The sequence below is a fragment of the Bos indicus x Bos taurus genome, chromosome 17 (assembly GCF_003369695.1).
Source record: "Bos indicus x Bos taurus breed Angus x Brahman F1 hybrid chromosome 17, Bos_hybrid_MaternalHap_v2.0, whole genome shotgun sequence".
In the NCBI taxonomy this organism is placed as follows: domain Eukaryota; kingdom Metazoa; phylum Chordata; class Mammalia; order Artiodactyla; family Bovidae; genus Bos; species Bos indicus x Bos taurus.
In genome coordinates this window covers 55,833,452-55,860,084 of record NC_040092.1, presented here as the reverse complement: position 1 = coordinate 55,860,084, position 26,633 = coordinate 55,833,452, and the positions used below count along the sequence as shown (strand labels likewise).

The following is a 26,633-nucleotide window of genomic DNA, read 5'->3' as shown; positions in this document are numbered from 1 at the left end:
CACATTTTTAATTTGTGCTTCAGTTTAACATTTTAATTTGTTAATATTGCAAGTGAATGTTCAAGAGTTAGAAGTATTGATATGAATATTTATATGATTTTGCTTCTTTGAGGAAGCTTAGCTTACACAAAATGACAAGCTCCATCTGCAAGATCATAATTAACCTATTACCAGTCAGTTACTTTCATCTTTCTGAATTTTTTAAAGCCTGCTTAGAAGCTGCCATCAGCCTCATTTTTGTCTGGGTAAGCCTCCTAGCCCTCCGTTTTCTGTCCTGCAAAATACGGAGATTGAACTTGTAGGTGGTCTCTGGATGGCTCCCTGAAGTAGAGCTTTGTGGTTCTACAACACTTTTCCATAGCTCTGCCCACATCAGCATCTCCTTGGTAGCTAGTTTAAAATCGGCACTTGCTTTGGATGAAATTAAATAAGCAGGAACCAGATGCCACCACCACCGCAATAATAAAGCCCTGTCTTGAAATTCCAACTGAATCCACGTTACCTTAGCGTAAAACCTCTTGGTGCTATTTTGCAAAAGTGATGTGATAGATAGTCACCCTGGAAACCTCGCTGACACCAGCCCCTGTGTACTCCATACCTTAGGGCCACTTTGGAAACAACCAGCTCTGGGCGGCAGTGAGGCTAAACTTCTATGGCTTGCGAATTTGCTATAGGAGCAAAAAACCAAAGTGCTTAAAATAAGGGCACTCTTTTGCATTGTACATATTCATGAGAACTCACAGTCACTGTTTTGAATGTGTGCAGTGTTGGGCTGTCTGTGGTGGTGGCTGTACAGTTTTGCTCTTATTTAATATATGTCTACAAAATACAAATAAGAGACAGTTTTACAGTTGACTTGAAAAGTGAAAAATCAAGTAAAATCTTCCCATCCTTAGGTTGTCGGGTAAGATAAGATAATTGCTGCAGATCAAGCTTCAAAGCATTCAGGCCATATTGGAGCAGGAGAACAGAGAGTTCCATAAGGGAACTGCCCCAGTCTAAAAGAAAGTAGTGGGACTTCCTGGAGGTCCAGTGGTTCGGCTTCCAATGCAGGTGTTCCAATGGGTTCAACTTCCAGTGGATTTGATCCCTAGTCAAGGAGTTAAGATCCCACATGAGCCACAGCCAAAAAACCAAACCAAAACAAAAGCAATATTGCAACTAATTCAAAAATGATTTTAAATTGATCCATATCAAAAAAAGTCTTTAAAAGACAAGTAGAGCTAACGTGTTTGAGGATTTTAGAAAATGTGACAGAGATAGTAGCGTGGGGGGCAGGAGGAACAATAAAAATATGGAAACCAGGCAAATGGAAGAATGATGTAATCATTAACTTCAGGAGAAATGATGAAAATAATTTAAATACTACCTGGCTACACAATGAACAGTATTTACATTGAATAATCCTGATTCATTCTCTGGGGACCTGGGGCTTCCCAGGTGGCACTAGTGGTAAAGAACCACCTGCTAGTGCAGGAGATGGAAGAGACGCAGGTTCAATCCCTGGGTTGGGAAGATCCCCTGGAGGAGGGCATGGCAAGCCACTCCAGTATTCTTGCCTGGAGAATCCCGTGGACAGAGGAGCCTGGCGGGCTCTAGTCTCGCAAAGAGTCAGACACAACTGAAGCGTGTGCATTCACATGCACACACACACGTGAGGGCTTGAGTGGAGACACAAGGATGGCAGAGTGAGTGTGAGTTAAGTCATCTACCTGGGCAGAATGTCCATAGAAAATGTCCAAAATTGATAACCCAAGAAATACTAGTATCAACATATTTAGAAATATGGAAGGAAATATGAGCAGAAGTGTCAAGAAGAGTTGGCCCATCTGAGAACCGCTGGTTTCAGTGTATAAACTTTGCAGTGATGGAAAGTGTTTTACTTATAGGAACTTAAATTATATCTGAGAATGAATGTCTTTCTTTTCCTTTGAGAAAGAGCAAAATCATTTCTAACTTTTAAAAAAGTCACCTAACCTTGGTTAGATCATATTTCCCTTATTTGCAAAATGAAGGAGATGATGATGTCAGGGTGGACGATGAGTTTCCTTCTCAAACCTGTTGCCTGATTATTTTATCCAATTCAACTCTAAAAAGCTGACATTGCCAAAGCCTTTACTTCGTTGTTCAGGCAGAGTAAGCTTTGTAGGCTTTTAACGAGGATAATATTGTTCCTTAAATCGCTTTCTGTAGTTTAATATCAGTAATCTATTCATGTCTGAAAGCAGCTACTGTCAATGAGCAAGTTTTATATATCTTTATTTTTTATTTTGCTCTTAAGTTTGGCCTCAATATTATTAGCAAACTTGTGACATTGCTTTTGAAATACCAACCTCTTAATAAAAGGGAATGTTATTCTTTTGCCTTAATCTTTTTATTTAGCAGTGATTTTACCCACTAGGCTAGCAAATGTAAGTTGTGGGTAAAGGTGACCAAGAAGTGCTGTCCAGTAGAGAAATAATGTGAACCACATATGTAATTTAACTTTCTAGTAGCCACATTTTGAAAATTAGAAAAGAAAAACAGAAGAAATTAAATTTAGTATATTTTATGTAACAATATATCTAAACTATGTTTTCAATGTCTAATCACCATGAAGTATCCCATTATTAATATTAAATATTAATAATTTCTAATGATATTTTTAATGCCAGTTCTTCAAATTCCAGTGTGTATTCTACACTTAAGCACATTTCAGTCTGGATGCTACATCTTCACTGACATACTTGATCTGTATTTAGATTTTATAAAACTTAACACTTGAAAAAATAGATTGTCCTACACAAGTTATCTCAGACATACTTAGTTTTCTAGTAATTGAGCTGAGTAATGGTTTTAAATTAAAATTTAAACTAATGAACATTAGAAATTCAACCATACTAGGTACATTACGAGTACTCAATGGCAGCCTGTGGCTAGTGGCTCCCATGTTGGACAACAAGCCTTATAGAATGATTGGTATGTGTTCAAATGATTTCAGCGGATACTCAGTATCCAAAGAATATTCTTTTTCCCTAAGGGTAGAGATAGGAAAGAAGAATGCTTGATTCTCCCTTCAGATATGTAGTTTGAGTGATAGTCTTCAGTAGCTATACGTTGACTACAACTATAAGAGGGCAAGTAGGATGAGAAGGTATGAAAGAGCTGCTTCTGCTAAATGACTTTTTTAATAAAAAATAAGTGGGGAGGAGTTCAGGTTTTTGCTTTGGATTGTTTTTCTATCTGTAAACCTACTGAAGAGGGATATTTATGAAGCAGTATATATCACTAAAGTACAAGCCAGTAGAGACAGTATTTAGGATATCAGAGAATTATAAAGAAAGAAAAGAAGAAGAGAAATTATTTGGGGACAGCCTTAGTTTGTGTTTCCCCAGAAGCAGACCTAACACAAGTATTCAAGTACAAGCCATTTATTTGAGCGGTGATTTCAGGAAATACCAGTTGGGGAATGGAGAGATGCAAGAGGGAGGGAAAGAAGCCAGTATAGTATGCTATTAAGCAAGTTACCACCCTGAGTCACTGAAATCTGATCGCCCTGAGGAGCTCTGGGAAATGGCTTGGAAATATGCCACAGACTTCTACCAGCATAGGAAGGAGGGAGCTGAGGTATTTATGCACCGGCATCCTCGGTGACTAGTTCAAGACTGCCCTCCAGAGATAGTACTTCTCCTTACCCACACAGTCCAAGTGACTCTATTGGTCAAGGAAAGCCATTTATGCAAAGAAATCCTGAGTCTGGCAGTTGAAAATCAGGACAGCGTATACTAAAATGGTATGGGCTGGGGATACAGGTGGGTAATGGATAACATCTGCTGTAGACATTCTGACTTATAATGTAGAATGTCTCAAAAATATAATGTGGAGCTGTCTCAAAATTCATACTGAATTTCCCAATTCTTTTTCCCCTTCCTAGACCTGAGATCATGTTAAATGTACCCAGTTCCCCCTGTCCTGAGATCTACCGATACAGCCATGAAGACCAAGGAGCCTTATAAACTTGACTGACTTTCTTATTAGTCTAGAATCATTTCATACCAGTGTCTGTCACAACAAGTTGCTCGAATTTATGGGTCCAGCCAAAGGATATGCAGTGTTTTCCATTTTGGAGCTTGGGCTATGAGAAGCTGTTTACTATCTACCAAGGTATAACATCAAGTTCTGCCATTTTTTGTTTTCTCAATATATTAATAATTGGTCTTTTAACTGACATTAATATTATTTGTTGAATTCGTAGTCCATGTCATCTTACCATAGGGAAAGCTCTGTGGGGACTCCCAGCTTCTAGAAACCAAAACTAATAAACTTTAATTGCCCTTACACAAGGGATTTTCCAATATGAACTTTTAATAAAGGAAACTTTCACTTCTAATTTTCAGAAACTACTGAAAACAACTTTGGAGGATACTAAAAAGGAACTAGAGATGAATCGAGTAAAGTAATGAGGGATTTCATAATTATGCAATGAACTGAGAATTCCAGGTCATTTCTACCAAACATGAAAAATTATGAAAAGATATGATTCATGTGTATTTCTCTATTCTGTGTAGCAGTTCAGAAAATAAATATCTAGAAGTTCAGTAGATCCAAGATAATATGATAGTTTTTCAATTGTAAGTTCTGGCCGTGTATTTTTAAAAATAGTCTCAGTTCAGTTCAGTTCAGTCGCTCAGTCGTGTCCGACTCTGCAACCCCATGAATCGCAGCACACCAGGCCTCCCTGTCCATCACCAACTCCCGGAGTTCACTCAGACTCACGTCCATCGGGTCAGTGATGCCATCCAGCCATCTCATCCTCTGTCGTCCCCTTCTCCTCCTGCCCCCAGTCCCTCCCAACATCAGAGTCTTTTCCAATAAGTCAGCTCTTCACATGAGGTGGCCAAAGTACTGGAGTTTCAGCTTCAGCATCATTCCTTCCAAAGAACACCCAGGGCTGGTCTCCTTCAGAATGGACTGGTTGGATCTCCTTGCAGTCCAAGGGACTCTCAAGAGTCTTCTCCAACACCACAGTTCAGAAGCATCAATTCTTCGGCACTCAGCTTTCTTCACAGTCCAACTCTCACATCCATACATGACCACTGGAAAAACCATAGCCTTGACTAGACAGACTTTTGTTGGCAAAGTAATGTCTCTGCTTTTTAATATGCTATCTAGTGAGGTATAATTGATGTGACTTTTCCCAGTAGTTCACAGCAGAACAAAACACAAATCCATGTTTGTATTGATTATGTGACAGTTTCAAACTAAAAATTATCCAATTTTTATTTTTTACTACTTTAAGAGAGCAACATGAGTTGGGCCATTAATTGCTAATTGTTAACCCAGGTATGTTCACTGTTTCCTTCAAAGATTAATTTTTTTATTTAAATGCTGTAGTTTCCTTTCATTGACCAATGTGAGGTGGAAAGTTCATCCTTTCACGTTGCATAAATGGGACTTTGCTCAGCACGAGGCCCTCAGCTGTGTCGAGGGGTCCCTGTAGCATTCAGGGGCTCCAGGTTGTCCGGAAGCTCATTCTTTGTTTCTGGGCCTCGAACCAAAGTTGGTGTGTTCCTTCTCATGCCTACTTAGCTCCTCTGGTCTGAGTGCAACTATCTGAAATGTTTAAAATAATTATTTGATAGATGGTATTCATGATAATAATAACTATTAATATTTATTAAACACTATACTCTGGGTTCTTTATATGCATTATCTCATTTAATTCTCACTCAACCATTTGGATTCGGTACATTTACTACTAGAGGCTTGGAGAAATCCTGAAGCTTGAAGATTTAGTAAATCTTCCAAGGTCACCCAGTTAGGAGTTACAATAAATGATTCTGCTAGTTAATTTCATTGATTAGATTGCTAGGAAGAGATAATGCTAGGGACTTTTCTTCTCTTGTAATCTCCTCTCCTGCAATTCCATTATTCTGCTCCTTAATGAGACTTATATGTATATTGGTTTTTGTCCAAACTAAAATTAGAACTTAAAACATTTTATATGTAAACAGAAGGTTCTCTCAGCATTATTACTGGTTCCAATAAAAATTGAATTATTGTATAAGTCAATTTGGTATTCTACAATTTATTTTATGTCAGCATGGACTCTGGCATTTTTAACTGTTTAAAATTCTCACAAAAACTAGAAGTAAGTTATTTTTGAGTCTGATGTGCTGACTGTTCTATGAAAATACTTACACGTGGGCTATAAATAAAATACCTTATTTTATATTCATCACTCCCCCAACAATTATTACAAATTCACAGAAAATTCTGCACACTTTTAAATTAGGGGAAAATATGAATATTTTAAAAATGCGAGTCATTGATCATCTCAGATGTAGCTGAGGAACTAACATCAGTGAGTTCATTACTAGAGCTTTTCCAAAGAAAATAAAGTTGGCTGTCGTTAGCATCTCCTTTAAAGATTTCTTTTTTACTTCATAAAAGTTAGTTGTTATGGAGCCCCTCTAAGTGTAATGACAAATCTCCACTTAGGGTATCCGGTGCATAATTAAAGTGCACTTTAGAATTAAATGAAAAAAAAGCAGACTCACAAAGAGAACAAATTAGTGATTACCCATGGGGAGAGGGAAGGGAGGAGGGGCAGTACGGGGGTGGGGGAGTTGGTGCAGAGAGTGTTACTATGTGATTATATGAAATCATGTGTGTGAAACTTCCAAAAATTGTTAAGGTCTATAAAATTAAAGAATCATTCAAAAAAGAAAGATTACCTGGTCCATATGACTGGCATATGTTAATTCATAAATTATGATTTTGGCTTCATTTAAAAAAATAAAGTGCATTTTAGTAACTCCCAGCATTTGACATATTTCAAGTTGTTAGCAAAGCATTAGGAACCACAAATGACCAGTTTCTACTCAACTACTTGGATGAACCTTTACTATTTTTAACTGAGAGGGCTTCTGGAGAAATCATATCAGCTAGTTTGCACTATAGGTTATCGCTTTGGTTCCTGAATAATCAATTTCTGTACTCCTAAAGTTGTCCTACTTTGAATTTGTTTTTATCCCCTGAAAACTAATTTTTATTGTCCAGATTAAGACTGTGGTCCAGACAACATCTTTCCCATTCCCAGCAAATGTAGAAACACAAATTTCAGGAAGGATACATGGGTTTGAGGATATATTTGGCAGTAGTAAGACAATCAGTTCAGTTCAGTTGCTCAGTCATGTCCGACTCTTTGTGACCCCATGGACTGCAGCATACTAGGCTTCCGTGTCCATCACCACCTCCCTGAGCTTGCTCAAACTCATGTCCATGGAGTTGGTGATGCCATCCAACCTTCTCATCCTCTGTCATCCCCTTCTTCTCCCGCCTTCAATCTTTCCCAGCATCAGGGTCTTTTCCAATGAGAAAGACAATAATGACACTGATAAAACCTGCCGTCTGTATTGTGGTTTTATATGGCAGCCCCTGTGCTAACATTCTTCACTATAAATTACCTCCTTTAATAATCAGACAGGATATTTCCCTGTGTATTTTTTCTCAGTGATCCTACAGTAAGATTGCTAATAGAGAATGAGGGTGGAAAAGAGCATATAGGAGGCATGAGGAGAGATATTAAAGATATGAGAGGAGGGCATGGCAACCCACTCCAGTATTCTTGCCTAAAGAATCCCTTGGGCAGAGGAGTCTGGCTGACTGCAGTCCACAGGGTCACAAAGAGTCGGACATGACTGAAGTATATAAAGATATGAGCTCATAAAGATATGAGCATGTAAACATGAAGACATGAGGTCATCACGTAGACAAAGGAAAAGCAGATCCAGAATAGAGTAGAATGGATGGTCTGCATTATGCTGAGTGAAAAAACTAAGCCAAAAACCAATCTCAAAATGGTTACATACTGCATGATTCCATTTATATAACATTCTAGAAATGACAAAATTACAGAGATGGAGAACGGATAAGTGGACATCAGGGATTTGGGAAGGGGAAAGCGAGGGCGAGGGGTTCATTTGAAAAAAGGAATCATAAATTTAAAGTGAAAACAGATGACTGGTGAGGTTTTTCTCTTAGCCGTGTTCCCATGATGAAGTGGGGGCATAGAAAAAAAGCAAACTTTGTAGGGCACTTTCTTTGGAGAAATGAAAGAGCAAGGGGGTTAAGAGTATTTTTAGAGGGGTTCTTATAATTATGGGCCATGTGATCTAGGTAATGAGAACAGAAGGGAAGCCAGGAGGAAGCTGATGGGTAGTAAGAAAGTGGCATCTTTGAGATCGGCTTTAATCTCAAAGAGAGATAATTGGCTATAACCCAGTACAAAATAAAAAGTTAAAAAGAGAGCAAGACAATGTTCCTTGACCATAATGCAACAATAACAATAATCAGATCAGATCAGTCGCTCAGTTGTGTCCGACTCTTTGCGACCCCATGAATCGCAGCACGCCAGGCCTCCCTGTCCATCACCAACTCCCGGAGTTCACTCAGACTCATGTCCATCGAGTCGGTGATGCCATCCAGCCATCTCATCCTCTGTCGTCCCCTTCTCCTCCTGCCCCCAATCCCTCCCAGCATCAGAGTCTTTTCCAGTGAGTCAACTCTTCACATGAGGTGGCCAAAGTACTGGAATTTCAGTTTTAACATCATTTCTTCCAAAGAAATCCCAGGGCTGATCTCCTTCAGAATGGACTGGTTGGATCTCCTTGCAGTCCAAGGGACTCTCAAGAGTCTTCTCCAACACCACAGTTCAAAAGCATCAATTCTTCGGCACTCAGCCTTCTTCACAGTCCAACTCTCACATCCATACATGACCACTGGAAAAACCATAGCCTTGACTAGACGGACCTTTGTTGGCAAAGTAATGTCTCTGCTTTTGAATATGCTATCTAGGTTGGTCATAACTTTCCTTCCAAGGAGTAAGTGTCTTTTAATTTCATGGCTGCAGGCACCATCTGTAGTGATTTTGGAGCCCAGAAAAATAAAGTCTGACACTGTTTCCACTGTTTCCCCATCTATTTCCCATGAAGTGATGGGACCAGATGCCATGATCTTCATTTTCTGAATGTTGAGCTTTAAGCCAACTTTTTCACTCTCCACTTTCACTTTCATCAAGAGGCTTTTGAGTTCTTCTTCACTTTGTGCCATAAGGGTGGTGTCATCTGCATATCTGAGGTGATTGATATTTCTCCCGGCAATCTTGATTCCAGCTTGTGTTTCTTCCAGTCCAGTGTTTCTTCCAGTCCAGTGTTTCTCATGATGTACTCTGTGTATAAGTTAAATAAGCAGGCTGACAATATACAACCTTGACGAACTCCTTTTCCCATTTGGAACCAGTCTGTTGTTCCATGTCCAGTTCCAACTGTTGCTTCCTGACCTGCATACAAATTTCTCAAGAGGCAGATCAGGTGGTCTGGTATTCCCATCTCTTTCAGAATTTTCTACAGTTTATTGTGATCCACACAGTCAAAGGCTTTGCCATAGTCAATAAGGCAAAAATAGATGTTTTTCTGGAACTCTCTTGCTTTTTCTATGATCCAGTGGATGTTGGCAATTTGATCTCTGATTCCTCTGCCTTTTCTAAAACCAGCTTGAACATCAGGAAGTTCACGGTTCACATACTGCTGAAGCCTGGCTTGGAGAATTTTGAGCACTACTTTACTAGCGTGTGAGATGAGTGCAATTGTGCGGTAGTTTGAGCATTCTTTGGCATTGCCTTTCTTTGGGATTGGAATGAAAATGGACCTTTTCCAGTCCTGTGGCCACTGCTGAGTTTTCCAAATTTGCTGGCATATTGAGTGCAGCACTTTCACAGCATCATCTTTCAGGATTTGGAATGGCTCAACTGGAATTCCATCACCTCCACTAGCTTTGTTCGTAGTGATGCTTTCTAAGGCCCACTTGACTTCACATTCCAGGATGTCTGGCTCTAGGTCAGTGATCACACCATCGTGATTATCTGGGTCATGAAGCTCTTTTTCATACAGTTCTTCTGTGTATTCTTGCCATCTCTTCTTAATATCTTCTGCTTCTGTTAGGTCCATACCATTTCTGTCCTTTATCGAGCTCATCTTTGCATGAAATGTTCCTTTGGTATCTCTGATTTTCTTGAAGAGATCCCTAGTCTTTCCCAGTCTGTTGTTTTCCTCTATTTCTTTGCATTGATCACTGAAGAAGGCTTTCTTATCTCTTCTTGCTATTCTTTGGAACTCTGCATTCAGATGCTTATATCTTTCCTTTTCTCCTTTGCTTTTTGCTTCTCTTCTTTTCACAGCTATTTGTAAGGCCTCCCCAGACAGCCATTTTGCTTTTTTGCATTTCTTTTCCATGGGGATGGTCTTGATCCCTGTCTCCTGTACAATGTCACGAACCTCATTCCATAGTTCATCAGGCACTCTATCTATCAGATCTAGTCCCTTAAATCTATTTCTCACTTCCATTGTATAATCATAAGGGATTTGATTTAGGTCATACCTGAATGGTCTAATGGTTTTCCCTACTTTCTTCAATTTAAGTCTGAATTTGGCAATAAGGAGTTCATGGTCTGAGCCACAGTCAGCTCCTGGTCTTGTTTTTGCTGACTGTATAGAGCTTCTCCATCTTTGGCTGCAAAGAATAACAATAATAGTGATTACAAATGGCTAACTTTAAAGGTCACATATGTTTGGAAACTAAATGCATAGTACTAAATAACCTTTTCCATTGGCATGAAATCTGCTTCTTCAGATTTCAAAGTCATACAAATAAACTTTATTGTATAGTTTTCTTCATATAAGGCTAGTGTTTATTAGGCTTTTCCTTAGATATTTTATGACTTCTGTTGTTATAAGTATAGATCACATTTTCCATTACATATTCTGGTTAGGTATTACTGGTGTATAGGAACCTCCTAATTTTTGTATGCGGATCTTGAATCTTGTCTTTTACTGAACGTTCTTCTAATTTTAAAAGCTAGATTATCTTGACATTTTAGGTGGTCATGTGATTCCCCCAAATAATGACAATTTGTACTCTTCCTTGCACCAAAGAATTGATGCTTTTGAACTGTGGTGTGGAGAAGACTCTTAAGAGTTCCTTGGACTGCAAGGAGATCCAACCAGTCCATTCTAAAGGAGATCAACCCTGGGTGTTCTTTGGAAGGAATGATGCTAAAGCTGAAACTCCAGTACTTTGGCCACCTCCTGCGAAGAGTTGACTCATTGGAAAAGACTCTGATGCTGGGAGGAATTGGGGGCAGGAGGAGAAGGGGACGACAGAGGATGAGATGGCTGGATGGCATCACCGACTTAATGGATGTGAGTTTGAGTGAACTCTGGGAGTTGGTGATGGACAGGGAGGCCTGGCATGCTGTGATTCATGGGGTCGCAAAGATTCAGACATGACTGAGCGACTGAACTGAACTGAACTGAACTGTACTCTTCCTTTCCTAGACTTACCATTCTAATTCCTGTTTCTTTGTGCCAAACATCTACTTTAAACATTGGCTTGTGCATGTGTGCGTGCTAAGTTGCTTCAGTTGAGTCTGACTCTTTGTGTCCTTATGGACTCTAGCCCACCAGGCTCCTCTGTCCATGGGATTCTCCAGGCCAGAATACTGGAGTGGCTTGCCGTGCCCTCCTCCAGGGGATCTTCCCAACATAGGAATGGAAGCCATGTCTCAAGTCTCCTGCATTGGCAGGCAGGTTCTTTACCACTAGCGCCACCTGGGAAGTCCTAAATATTGGCTCATCCTTGTCTTATTCATGATTTAAATTGAAAACTTCTAATGTTGTTTCTTCCATTTAATGCACTATTTCAAGGAGATGCTTTGTATCACATTAAGTAAATTTCCTTGTATTTCTCTTAATAAGAATGAGAAATGGGTGCCATTCTCAACATATGGCTTCCTTCTGTAAGAAGCTGGCTGCTTGACATCTCTCCATGTGAAGTCAGAGAAAGGGGGAGATAAGATCTGGAGTGCACATACTCAGCCATTTATGGATATGACCTTGGAGTAGCAAACACCATCGCTACTCAACATCTCAAAGGCCAAATATTCATCACATGGCTACATCTAGCTAGCCTCAAGGAATGTTGCTGATGATTAATGCTTTTCACTCAACAGCCTGTGCCCATCTGAGACACTAACACCATAGAAGTGCAAGACAGCAGATGCTGGAGAACAGATAGCTACACCAGATAACCATGTGCTGCTCTCCTTTGATTTGTTAATGTACTGAAACGCATTAACACATTCTCCAATATTACATCACCCTCACCTTCCTAGGATAAACCTCTTGGATCATGAATATTTTTTTCTATTTGATTGGAATCCATTTGTGAATGCTTTTTTTTTGCATCTGTGTTTGTTAAAAATAATTTTTAAATTAATGCAGAGTGGTCCAGTGGTTAAGAGTCTGCCTTTACAATGCAGGGGACCCAAGTTTAATCCCTGGTCTGAAAACTAAGATGCCACATGCTGCGAAGCAGCTAAGCAGCAACCAGAGAATCCATGCAACAAAAGATCCAACCTGACACAATGAACACTGCCCTAAGACCCAATGCAGCCAAACAGATAACAAACATCAGTGCAGAAGGTGGTAATGCTTCACATTTCTATGGTTCACTGCAGTTTTTGTAAGTCCTTTCACATACATTATCTCAGTTGAGAATACATGATAATCGGAGCTGACTCTTTTAAAAATGATAATGAAGTAGAATGACCTAAATGAAATCCCTTATGATTATACAGTGGAAGTGAGAAATAGATTTAAGGGACTAGGTCTGATCGACAGAGTGCCTGATGAACTATGGACAGAGGTTTGTGACATTGTACAGGAGACAGGGATCAAGACCATCCCCATGGAAAAGAAATGCAAAAAAGCAAAATGGCTGTCTGAGGAGGCCTTACAAATAGCTGTGAAAAGAAGAGAAGCAAAAAACAAAGGAGAAAAGGAAAGATATAAGCATCTGAATGCAGAGTTCCAAAGAATAGCAAGAAGAGATAAGAAAGCCTTCTTCAGCGATCAATGCAAAGAAGTAGAGGAAAACAACAGAATGGGAAAGATTAGAGATCTCTTCAAGAAAATTAGAGATACCAAGGGAACATTTCATGCAAAGGTGGGCTCAATAAAGGACAGAAATGGTATGGACCTAACAGAAGCAGAAGATATTAAGAGGTGGCAAGAATACACAGAAGAACTGTATGAAAAAGAGCTTCACGACTGAGATAATCAAGATGGTGTGATCACTGACCTAGAGCCAGACATCCTGGAATGTGAAGTCAAGTGGGCCTTAGAAAGCATCACTACGAACAAAGCTAGTGGAGGTGATGGAATTCCAGTTGAGCCATTCCAAATCCTGAAAGATGATGCTGTGAAAGTGCTGCACTCAATATGCCAGCAAATTTGGAAAACTCAGCAGTGGCCACAGGACTGGAAAAGGTCCATTTTCATTCCAATCCCAAAGAAAGGCAATGCCAAAGAATGCTCAAACTACCGTATAATCGCACTCATCTCACACGCTAGTAAAGTAGTGCTCAAAATTCTCCAAGCCAGGCTTCAGCAGTATGTGAACTGTGAACTTCCAGATGTTCAAGCTGGTTTTAGAAAAGGCGGAGGAGCCAGAGATCAAATTGCCAACGTCCGCTGGATCATGGAAAAAAGCAAGAGAGTTCCAGAAAAACATCTATTTCTGCTTTATTGACTATGGCAAAGCCTTTGACTGTGTGGATCACAATAAACTGTAGAAAATTCTGAAAGAGATGGGAATACCAGACCACCTGATCTGCCTCTTGAGAAATTTGTATGCAGGTCAGGAAGCAACAGTTAGAACTGGACATGGAACAACAGACTGGTTCCAAAGAGGAAAAGGAGTACGTCAAGGCTATATATTGTCAGCCTGCTTATTTAACTTATACACAGAGTACATCATGAGAAATGCTGGGCTGGAAGAAACACAAGCTGGAATCAAGATTGCCGGGAGAAATATCAATAACCTCAGATATGCAGATGACACCACCCTTATGGCAGAAAGTGAAGAGGAACTAAAGAGCCTCTTGATGAAAGTGAAAGAGGAGAGTGAAAAAGTTGGCTTAAAGCTCAACATTCAGAAAATGAAGATCATGGCATCTGGTCCCATCACTTCATGGGAAATAGATGGGGAAACAGTGGAAACAGTGTCAGACTTTATTTTTGGGGCTCCAATATCACTGCAGATGGTGATTGCAGCCATGAAATTAAAAGACGCTCACTCCTTGGAAGGAAAGTTATGACCAACCTAGATAGCATGTTGAAAAACAGAGACATTACTTTGCCAACAAAGGTCCATCTAGTCAAGGCTATGGTTCTTCCAGTAGTCATGTATGGATATGAGAGTTGGACTGTGAAGAAAGCTGAGCGCTGAAGAATTGATGTTTTTGAACTGTGGTGTTGGAGAAGCCGGGACAGTCCCTTGGACTTTAAGGAGATCTAACCAGACATTCCTAAAGGAGATCAGTCCTGGGTGTTCATTGGAAGGACTGATACTGAAGCTGAAACTCCAATACTTTGGCCACCTGATGCGAAGAGTTGACTCATTGGAAAAGACCCTGATGCTGGGAGGAATTGGGGGCAGGAGGAGAAGGGGACGACAGAGGATGAGATGGCTGGATGGCATCACTGACTCGATGGACATGAGTCTGAGTGAACTCCGGGAGTTGGTGATGGACAGGGAGGCCTGGTGTGCTACGATCCATGGGGTCGCAAAGAGTCGGACACGTCTAAGCAACTGAACTGAAGTGTTAGAAAGTATCTACAAATGGAAACTGCAGGTTTCTCTTAGTATTGACTGAATTCTAAAGGACAATCCATGAAACTAAAATGAGAATTAGAGGAGAGAGAGGATACAGAGAATTGAAAAAGGATTTTTGCTTGCATGAATTCCGAGGAATTTTATCACTCTCCAGGATGTACGAGGAGGAATGGGACTGCCAGCTCTGTAAACTATCTAGCCCTCTGCTGGTTTTCTAAACATTCTGTTGAGAGAGTTTTTACAACCTGGTTTTGAATCCATAAGTAAAGAATTTCCCTGACATTCAACATTATTTGGCTTTTTGAACTTTTGATTCCTTACTTATCTGCATGTACCAAATTGTGCTAAGTTGCTTTGGTTGTGTCCAACTCTGTGCGACCCTACGGACTGCAGCCCGCCAGGCTCCTCTGTCCATCGGATTCTCCAGGCAAAAATACTGGAGCGCGTTGCTTTTCCTTCTCCAAATTAGATGACAGTTGAGCCCACGCCCAGGAAAAGGAAGCACGAAAACTCTGGGCCGCTTCTGCTGTTTGTCTGGCAGCTGGGTCATCTGTGTCCTGGTCACGGGACAGGGCTGAAGAGCTTTTCCAGGATACACGATAATTACACAGCAGTGATCACTCAAAAGTAGAGTGCCTTTGGGAGGAAAATAGATGGTAGGCTGACATCATTTGCAAAAAGAGGAGCTGCACATGACAATGACTGGGCATCAGAGTAAACATTTGTTGTTGTTATTTAGTCACTGCAGTTGTGTCTGACTCTTTGAGACCCCACGGACTGTACCCTTCCAGACTCCTCTATCCATGGGATTCTCCTGGCAAGAATACTGGAGTGGGTTGCCATGCCCTCCTCCAGGGGATGAACTCCCATCTCCTGCTTGGCAGTTGGAATCTTTACCACTGAGCCACCTGGAAAGCCCCAGAGTAAACATAAAATTGCCCCAATAGCGGGGTCTCTTTGTAGATTTTACCCATATAAAATATGCTTTGTTAACTTCTCTCTCCTGAGACTCAGAGCCTCCTGGGTGTCATAGATTTGATACTTAGGGCAGCACTTACCTCCGAGGAGAACTCAGCTGGGCTTTCAGCACTCTCTCCCCCATCATCCCTGGTTCTCCCTTTCTCCCCGCACCCCCCCGCCCCCCGCCAACACACACATACCCTCAGAAGCAATTACACTCCAAGCTAACTGGAGAGAATCTTCCAGCTTCTCTGGAACACTGGCTGCATCTTCCAAAATGAAGCAAAGATCTGGGAATTTTCTGGAAACCCATATTGGTGCACACATCTCATTTGAATAGATTAGGTCCTATAGCAGATTTTGTGCATCGATCAGACTGCTGAAATAATTCACAAGTCTGCTTTGTACCATTTTTAGACACCCTAAATGCCAAGATTATTAATGACTATTTCTGTTGGTATAAATGGATGCCTTCAGTGTCTCTTTTTACCATGCACAATAAGTAGCCTAAAGTACAGGGAGAAATATCTCAGAATCCCATCTATTTTCTACCAACATTAGCCCTAGAAATTCATTATGAACATTGAAAATGCATAAGGTTGAGGTCCACATGAAAAGAACCACGCCATTTCCATTTTCAGTCTTTTTGAGCAGATATCATATATCATGAAAGTGCGGCAGTGGGATAAACAACACAGGTAGTACAACTGAGCACTTAGGTTTAAAATAAGTGCTTTAAAATAGCAAATTATACCTTACAGGAAAAAAAAATGTTTCCTTGTGTCCTGAAAGTGGGTGATGGGTAATGTAAAACTCTTCAGATATCCAAAATTTGGTTACCTATTTTTAACATGCTGAACTGAAGTTTGGAAAAAAACCTGTCCAGTTTCAAAGCCCAAACCTTCACTATCAGGCTCTGTGATATCTCTTTTTTATAAATGGTCCCTTAATATAAATAGATAATAGGAATATTGTAAGGAGGGAAATGACTAAGTAAAGAGGCTACCAAATAGTAAATATGTTAAAAGCTCCACAGCTAAAAGAGCCAAAAGATAGATCCACCTTACAATAAAAAAAAAAAATCCAAAAATAGACCCCTGTATGTCTGAGAATTTAGGAAAAAAACAAATTTCATCCTATCTGTCTCCTCTCTGCCCATCACGTTAAATGTGGTGTTGCTATTGAACCGCACTCAGATTGCTCAAGATTTAAATGTAAAAAGTAGAACTACATTTAAAGTACAGCTAAAAGAAATTTTAGATGAATATTTCTATCATCTTTGATGAAGAAGAGCTTCATTCACAGAGAATCAAAAGTAGAAGTCATAAAGGAATATATTGATGAAATTTGACTACTAAAAAGAGTGAAATTGGTCTAAGTCTGAGCATGCATGAGTGCTAAGTCGCTTCACTCATGTCCGACTCTGTGCGACCCCATGGACTGTAGCCCACCAGGCTCCTCTGTCCATGGGATTCTCCAAAGTCTGAGCATACAAAGTCTTATATAAATAACCCCGAGACCTCATCTCCAAAAACAAAAACGGTCTCATTCTGGAACCTTGAATAGACTCACTTGAAAAATATATAAAGTAAAAAAAAAAAAAAAAAATCAAGTGAAAACTTATGATCTATCACTGACTAAATATCTACAGTGTGGCTCCAGTACCGGGGTGAACTTCACCAGGCCAGATTAGTCCAGTATACAAAGATCATATTTCTATAGAGCCAAAACCTGCCAGAAGCTCTGATTCCTCACAGAACCTCAGACCACATACAGCCATTAGCCAAAGTAAACATGACGAGAGAACGAGCATCAGGATTGTCAGTAAATTCTGCAGAGTTGAAATCTAAGCCATCGGTTTCAGTAATTCCCAGAAAGAACGGCCAAATCTAAACACTGTGTAGTTCTGTGATTTTTACAGTTGAGCCAGTGCAAAGGTTTCAGGAATTTAAAAAATCATATAGTTGATGTCTCATACATAGACACCTTTGTATCTAGCTGGCTTTTAAAAATATTCATTTGGCCTAAGTGAAATACCATCAAGGAATTTAGGATGGAAAAACTGCCTAGAGATCAAGGTCAAGGGAAAGCCCTAAATAGCTTCTAAGAAACTTGCAACACCCTGAACAAATATAATCTGGTAATTCTGTCTCACTGACTGACCTCAGTGCATGGATAAGGCCAGCTTTAAGCAGCTGAAGGGGTGTTTAATTCTCTCCAGAACCTACATCCTAATTGCAAGTTTGCAGTTTAATTTGTAGTGACCTCAAGTAATAGGGCATTTCCATGTGGAAACGGGGCCCATGAAGAACATTGTAGGATGGATTGGAGTTGAGGTACTCCCTGAAAACTAACCTAGGGATTGTTATTCTCATCTGAGCATCAGCCACTAGTGACATGTTGAGTTGGCTCATTTGGAGCTGATATCATTATCTTTACCAAAGACCCCTTACAGAGGCCTCTGAACTCCTCACCAAGAGGCTGTGCCTCAGAGTGCCATGAGGAGAAGGGAAAATGACCCAGATATCTCAGACTGAAGAAGGGTACCACTTTTGCTTCAAAATGTCCAATAAACAGGGGCTCCGCAGTAAGAGTATTTGAGAGTGGAGATGAAACCATCCTGGAGTTATCTGTACAGTTTCTCTCCTCTCTTTGCTTGGCATGAGGATACACAAAATGTTTACATTGAATTAGGTAAAATAAGCAGAAGATAATTCTGAGACTGTTATTTTATGTTGGCAGGTCATATTAGAGCTTGTTAAGAAAACTTGTTTAGCAGAAACAGATTCACAGATATAGAAAACACACTTGTGGTTATCAAAGGGGAGACAGAAGTGGGCAGGGACAAATTAGGGGTATGGGATTAACTAATTATTATGTATAAAGCAGATAAACAGCAAAGACATATAGTGTAACACAGGGAATTATAGCCATTATCTTAATAACTCACAATGGAATGTAAGCTACAAAAATTCTGACTCACGATGCTATGTACCTAAAATTAACAATATTATAAATCAACTATACTTTAATAAAAAGAAAAATCTGCTTTGTGATTGCTTTGGATATTGTAGGAGAAGCCTGTCTTGGAAATGATTAATAAAGTCTATGACTGAGTGCTCCTAGTGTCTGTGAAGGGGAAGGAGAGAACTCACAGACAGATGGTGTAAATTTGGGTATTTTATCCTTTGCCATGGGGCGCAAAGTACCTTTTCCCCTCTGTGGAGTGACTGTGAAATGCAACATAGAACTGTAAACTGGGCTGGTTGGGAGGGTCCATCTTTCCTGGGCCAGGGCCAACACCACCTTGGGGAGCTAGAAAAGGAGCAGGATCATGACCTCGCTGGTACCAAAAACAGGCATTTGTTTTAGGTTCTTTACTCATCTGTAAGACAGCAGCATCCCATAGTAGCTGAAGAAAGGAAAATTCACCTCCATTTCTGGCTGGGAATTAGACCTGGCTGTCTGGTCCGGCACAGACTCATTGAAAGAAGTACCATTATTTGATGCATGTTATTCTGTTCACACACTTTCCGGTGATCTTCTCTTTCATCCCCTTACACTTGTTGTCCTCTCACAACAGGTGTCGAAGACATCGTGGCAATCATGATCCCTGAGCCCAAGGGGAAGGAGATAGTAAGCCTGCTGGAGAGAAACATCACTGTGACCATGTACATCACCATCGGGACCCGGAACTTGCAGAAATACGTGAGCCGCACCTCGGTCGTGTTTGTGTCCATCTCCTTCATCGTGCTCATGATCATTTCCCTTGCCTGGCTGGTCTTCTACTATATCCAGAGGTTTCGATATGCAAATGCCAGGGACAGGAACCAGGTGAGTAGCAGAAAGTTATACAAGAAAAAAAAAAAAAACTTAAAAATTATTACCACAGTAAGACATTATGGTGTAAACTTTGGAGATCACAGAAAATGCCATGACCAAAACCAAACTTACCTATGATGCCCCTACTCAAGATAAACACTGTTAACATTTGCTGCAGAGGTTTTCAGGTCTTTTCCAGGTATACATATTTTAATGTCTTGCTAACATTGTTCTATAACATGGAGATGCTTTGTCCCACATTCCTATTGCTCATTCATGGGACAGTTATTTACTATTTAGACAGTGCCTCAGTTGGTGAAGAATCAGCCTACGATGAAGAAGACCCGGGTTCGAACCCTCAGTCAGGAAGGCCCCTGGAGAAGGAAGTGGCAACCCACTGCAGTATTCTTGCCTGGGAAATCACACGGACAGAGGAGTCTGGCTGGCTGTAGTCTATGGGGTTGCAAGAATCAGACATGACTAAGCGACTAAACCACCAGACACAAATAAAGGGGGAAAGAGGACAAGAGCTAAGATTATGCTAATTGTATCAGTATAATATGGAAAGAGCCAGAATTTCCTCCTTGAGAACAGAAAGAAACAAAAATAAATAAATAAAATATATTTTGAAAGCAATACATTTTGGAAGAGGTAAAGCATACTCTTAGTATAAAATGCAAAAGGTATAACCCAGGTCTCCCACATCACAGGCAGATTCTTTGACATTTGAGCTACCCGGGAAGCCCAACATGGTATACAATGAAGAGTAATTACATTCCCATGTCTGTCCCTCAGTTATGCAGTTTTTCTCTCCGGAATATCTTCTCACCCAAGGAATTTTTTTATGCGCTTACAAACACTTGTGTGTGTGTGTGTGTGTGTGTGTCTAAACCAATAAGAGCACATATAAATCTGTACCAATATTTCTCACGTCATCCTAGAGATTAATTCCTATCAACACTCAATCCAAGCTGTCTTCTCATTTCTAATGACTGTATAGGCAGACTTTGGAGATACTGTGGGTTTGATCCCTGACCGCTGCAATGAAGCAAATATCTCAGTAAAGCAAGTCGACAGGAATTTTTTGGTTTCCCAATGCACATAAAATTATGTTTACACTATACTGTAGTCATAACATTATATCCAAAAAAGTGTACATACCTTAATTTTAAATACTGCCTAAAATGCTAACCATTATCTGAATCTTCAGCGCATCATAATCTTTTTGCAATAACATCAAAGATCACTGACCACATATCACCATTACAAATATAGTAATAATAAATGTTTGCAGTATTGTGAGAATTTCCAAAATATGACACAGAGATACAAAGAGCAAATGCTGTCAGAAAATGGCACCTATAGACTTGCTCAATGCAGCGTTGCCACAAGCCCTCAATTTATAAAATACACAACATCTGTGAAGCACAGTAAAACGAGGTATGCCTGTATAATGTTTTATTTTCTGCATATACTACATTTATTTGTTGCTGCTGCTGCTGCTAAGTCGCTTCAGTCGTGTCCAACTCTGTGCGACCCCATAGACGGCAGCCCACCAGGTTCCGCCATCCCTGGGATTCTCCAGGCAAGAACAGTGGAGTGGGTTGCCATTTCCTTCTCCAAATACATTTATTTAGCCAGCTCCTATCAATGAATGTGTTTTCCCTCACCAAAAAACAAAACCGAGCACACACACACACACAAATGTACATGTGACACAGCGCGTTTGTGAGTGTATCTGTATGGTAAATTCTGAGTGTTATAGCTAGGGCAATAGTATGTGTATTTTACATTATAATGTGCTGTGCTTAGTCGCTCAGTCATGTCCGACTCTTTGCAACCCCATGGACTGTAGCCCATCAGGCTCCTCTGTCCGTGGAATTCTCCAGGCAAGAATACTGGGCTGGGTTGCCATTCCCTTCTCCAGGGGATCTTCCCAACCCAGGGATCAAATTCAGGTCTCCAACATTGTAGGAGGATTCTTTACCATCTGAGGCACCAGGAAAGCCTTTAAACTATAATGGATACTGCCAAATTGTCTGCCAGAAAGGTTGAACCAATTTATACATGAACCAGCAATATAGTAATACTGATACTAATATAAACAACATTCCTCCAGTAGGATATTAATACTGCTTATCCTAACATATGGGGCTTCCCTGGTGGCTCAGAGATGAAGAATCCCCTGCCAATGAAGGACACGTGGGTTTGATCCCAGGGTCAGGAAGATCCCCTGGAGAAGAAATGACAAGCCATTTCAGCGTTCTTGGCTGAAAAATCCCATGGACAAGGAGCCTGACAAGCTATAGTGCATGGGGTCACAAAGAGTCGGACACGACTTAGTGACTAAACAACAAATACTAACATATACAACAATATACTAATAACAAGCACTGTTTCCAGTATCCTCACCATATAAATGTTACGGCTTTTTTCGTTGTTTGTGATTTAATAAGATAAAAATGGCATCACATGTTTCTGATCACAAGTTCCATTAAATAGAAAAAGTTGTTTTTCTTTGAAGTATCTGCTTATATTATTAGACCGCTTTTCAGTTGAGTTGTTGGTCACGTTGACTGATGTGTATAAGCTCTTTACTACTGGTCAGAGTAGTTAACTCTTTGTGGCACTGCTACAGATTCCATGTTTTTCTTCTAAACTTATCATTGTCTCTGGTGTATCTTTGGGGGTATTACATAACTGAATCTACCAATGTTTTATAGCTCCCAAGTTTTATATCATAAGATCTTCCATAGTCCAAGATTATAGAAAAACAGTATTTCATCCACTGCTTTTCTTTTTTCACTTTGACGATTAAAACTCTAATCTACAGAGAACTTATTTTGACTTAAAGAATCGAGTACAGAGCCAATGTTATTTTTTTTTTCAGATTGCCTACTGGTTTTTGTAACTGGTGTTTATTGAATAATTAATCTTTTCCTTTTCATATGCAGAACCTCCCCCATTTAGCATATATTAAGGCTCCATATGTGGTTCTGTTTGTACGCTCTATAAAATGTAGCTTTAATCTGGCTTTTCACATTCTGATAGCATACTCTTTTGAATATTTTAGCACCATACTATGCCTCATATCTGTTCATGCTCATCTTCTTTTATTGCTCTGTCTTCGCTTTTTCCATGTGTATCTTTGTATGAATTTAGAATCACTTTAAGCTAGTTTTTTTAATTTATAGAATAATTTAGGAATCTATAACCTAATGATGTTGAATCTTCCTATCTAAGAATGATACATGTTTTCCCTTTATTTAACTATTCTTTTTATTCCCTAATAGCATTTTAAGTATCCTCATTTAATCTTGCACATAAGAAATGTTTATTCCTAGTTCATTGTATTGCAATTATAAATGAAATCTTTTTAATATGGGAAGACTTTTGATTTTTGTTTATTTTGCACATTACTATAATTTAATAATTCATGTATTCAGTAATTTATTATTTAAAATTTTATTATCTTAATAGTGATATTATATAGTATATATTAAATACAGGCATGTTATATGAGCTCTCAATATATTTACATACATAATCTTCTTAATAACCTTATAGTAGATAATTTTATTGTCCCCGTTTTACAGAGAAGGAAACAGAAAGTTTAAATAACTAGCCCAAGGTCACACAGCTAGTTATTATTTAATAGAGACAGCAATTGAACCAATATCACAGCTTCAGAACATATGCTCTTAACCAGTACATTATAGTGTTTGTAATTGTTTGAATTAGTCTACCAGGATTACACTAATAATATGAAGTGAATGATAATATATTACTTCTTTCAAATTTTCAACCTCCTTTTTTCTTCTATTGTCTAACTTCACTGACTTGTGTCTCTAGAACCGACTAAAGTAATAGTGGTAATAGTGAGTGGTAATAGTGAGCATCAGTATTTATGGGAGCATTCTGAGTTTGCTGCTGCTGCTAAGTCACTTCAGTCGAGTCCAACTCTGTACGACCCCATAGACGGCAGCCCACCCGGTTCCCCCATCCCTGGGATTCTCCAGGCAAGAACACTGGAGTGGGTTGCCATTTCCTTCTCCAATGCATGAAAGTAAAAGAAGTCGCTCAGTTGTGTCTGACTCTTATCGACCCCATGGACTGCAGCCTACCAGGCTCCTCTGTCCATGGGATTTTCCAGGCAAGAGTACTGGAGTGGGGTGCCATTGCCTTCTCCGATTCTGAGTTTAATGGATTGTTTTTATCATTTCTCAATTTTATTATTTCCCCATGCAGTCTTCTAGGTCGAGATATATATTTAACATGTTATGCAAATGTAAACATAGTCCTATTTTATTCAGAGTTTTAATCAGGAATGTATTTTTAACAAATGCCTTTCAACAGCGATAGTTCTGACTTTTCTCTTTTGATCTATTAATAGTAGTTTAAATTAACGGATTTCCTAATATTGAGCCGTCTTGAATTTCCAGTACATAACTAATCTTCTAATGTGTGCTGAATTGTTTTGTTCATACCTTATTTAGTACATTATTTACTTTTTACCTTGATATTCGCATGTGAAATTTGCCGGTAGTTTACCTTTTAAATTTGTATTTATGTATGTATCTTTGAGACTGCCGGGGCTTCGTTGCTGTGTGCGGACTTTGTCTATTGCAGTTAGTTGGGCGCTTCTCTTCGTTGCAGCACTCTCACTGCAGGCTTATCACTGTGGTGGCTTCTCTTGTCGTGGAGCACAGCTCTAGGAGCACCGGCTTCAGCAGTTGCAGCAGGCAAGCTCAATAGTCGCAACTCATGGGCTCTGGAGCACTGGCTCAGTATTTGTGATGTCCAGGCTTAGTTGCTTTGTGGCATAAGGGATCTTTCCGACCAGGGATCGAACCCGTGTGCCCTGCATTGGCAGGCGGATTCTTATCCACTGCGCCACCAGAGAAGTCACGATTTACATTTTGTCATGTTTAGGCAATAGTGCTACTGGTTTTTTAAGAAGAATTTGGAGATTTTGTTCCATTTTCTTTAGTTGGGTTGTAGTGTCCAACATGGCAGTCACTAATCATGTGTGACTATTTAAATTAATTGTAATAAAATTAAATTTAAAATTGTGTTCCTCAGTCATACTAGCTACATTTCCAGTTGCTTCTGGATGGCAGGGCATAGATAGGACATTTTCATCATCATGGAAAGTCCTGTAGGATGGCCTAATTCTAGAACCTTTTAAAGAGTGTTGGAATTAGGTTAAAAGCATCTTCCTGCAATGTGGGAGACCCGGGTTCTATCCCTGGGTCAGGAAGATCCCCTGGAGAAGGAAATGGCAACCAACTCCAATATTCTTGCCTGGAGAATCCCACGGATGGAGGAGCCTGGTGGGCTACAGTCCATGGGGTTGCAAAGAGTTGGACACGACTGAGCGACATCACTTCACTTCCCTTAATGTATTATAGAGCTTGCTTCCATTATAGTTGGTAAAGAATCCGCCTGCAATGCAGGAGACCCCGGTTCGATTCCTGGTTGGGGAAGATCCCCTGGAGAAGAGATAGACTACCCACTCCAGTATTCTTGGGCTTCCCTTGTGGCTCAACTGGTAAAGAATCCACCTGCAATGCAGGAGACCTAGGTTTGATCCTGGGTTGGGAAGGTCCAGCTGGAAAAGGGAAAAGCTACCCACTCCAGTATTCTGGCCTGGAGAATTCCATGAACTATATAGGCCACGGGGTCACAAAGAGTTGGACACAACTGAGCGACTTTTGCTTCACTAACGTGTTTTAGATTTTTTGGTAAGCCAATAAATTCAAAGTTTTTTTAGGAGGACAACTCTTTGACTTTCTATTTATTTTATGAAAACTCATCTGTTTAAATTTTCTATAGAATCTGGAGCAATTTTTTGAACATTTTTATTGCTTTTTTTGACTCTCAAAATGATGCATGTTTATTCTAAAAATTTTGGCAATCAGAAAAATACTAAAAGAAAACAAATCACTCATCACCCTACTGACTTGTTAACAATTAAGAACATTACCTTCCAGACTTTTAACTCCATATGTATACATATATTCAGTAAATTGTTGTCATATGTGTGTTATAGATGCGTGAGATACAGACACACATGTTAGACATATAAATTTGTGTGGTTTTTTTATTAAATGGTGAGCATTTCCTCCATCATTAAGTAATATTTAAAACATGATTTTTAGTAGCTACATAGTAGTTGGGTTCTACCTCCTAAAGCGAGCAAGTTATTTTATGCTTTAGATTTCTAAAGAGGAATATGCTTTCTTTTTTTAGTTATAGTGAGGATTAAATGGCTTAAAGTGTCTCATATTTTAAGATGCCTGAGCATAATTACTCACTTACAGAGCTCTCAATGAATGGTATCATTATTACCATCATATAAATTGCATAACCATTACATACAGTTCCAACTTTGATACTTTTACTGAATATTCTTGAATTTAAGTGGATGCATTACCAGTTAGACACAAGGCAGTGAAACTAGATATGGAACAAAAAATAAGTTCAGTTCCACTGGTTCCTCAAGGTTACATTTGAAGAACCTGTACAAATATAAATCAGTTATCACAAAGATACTTACCAGCTGATCCAACAATGATAGAGATGGTACCCCTATCTTTTTGAGTCTAGAGCTAATCCAAGCAGTCTTTGGGAATTTGAGGCAAGGATGAAACTTTTAGTCTTGAATCAGTTGAGTAACTATTTCCAATGCCAGTTCTCTTTGTGCAGGTAGATATAGATTGCATTTCTGTCTTGACATGTGCAACTCTGTGACATATGTGAAAAGGAAATTAGAATGGATGGCACGAAGTGGATGAGGTTTAAGTTTTTACTCTGCTCCCTCTTTATTAACTTTCCTTGAATTACAGGATGCTACCTTTGGTTCACTCAGTGAATTTGGATCATGCTGAAAACAGTATTTCTTGATCAAAATAGACATCATACTTTAGCCCTTTTACGAATGAAATAAGGATCTATAATTTCCCTTAGACAAATATTTCTCTTTTGATGGGGAGTGCTTCGTTCCAGTCAACAGAAAGTTAACAGCTGTTTGAGCTATAGCTTTAGTAAGCATCAGGTAAACTGAAGTCATTTATTTTTCCTGAAGCATTATTGGCCCTTCCAAAAAGAGGAACTCTCAGGTTAGAAGTTGAGTC

At 39.6% G+C, this 26,633-nt stretch overlaps 1 protein-coding gene across 1 annotated transcript in view; it reads left to right on the top strand.

The window, feature by feature from the left end:
- RNF150 (ring finger protein 150) overlaps window positions 1-26,633 on the top strand; it is a 279,128-nt gene that overhangs the window by 150,975 nt on the left and 101,520 nt on the right. The window contains exon 2 of the mRNA XM_027567406.1: window positions 19,259-19,509. Within this exon, the coding sequence (XP_027423207.1) occupies window positions 19,259-19,509 (251 nt within the window). The remainder of the gene's footprint in view (window positions 1-19,258; window positions 19,510-26,633) is intronic.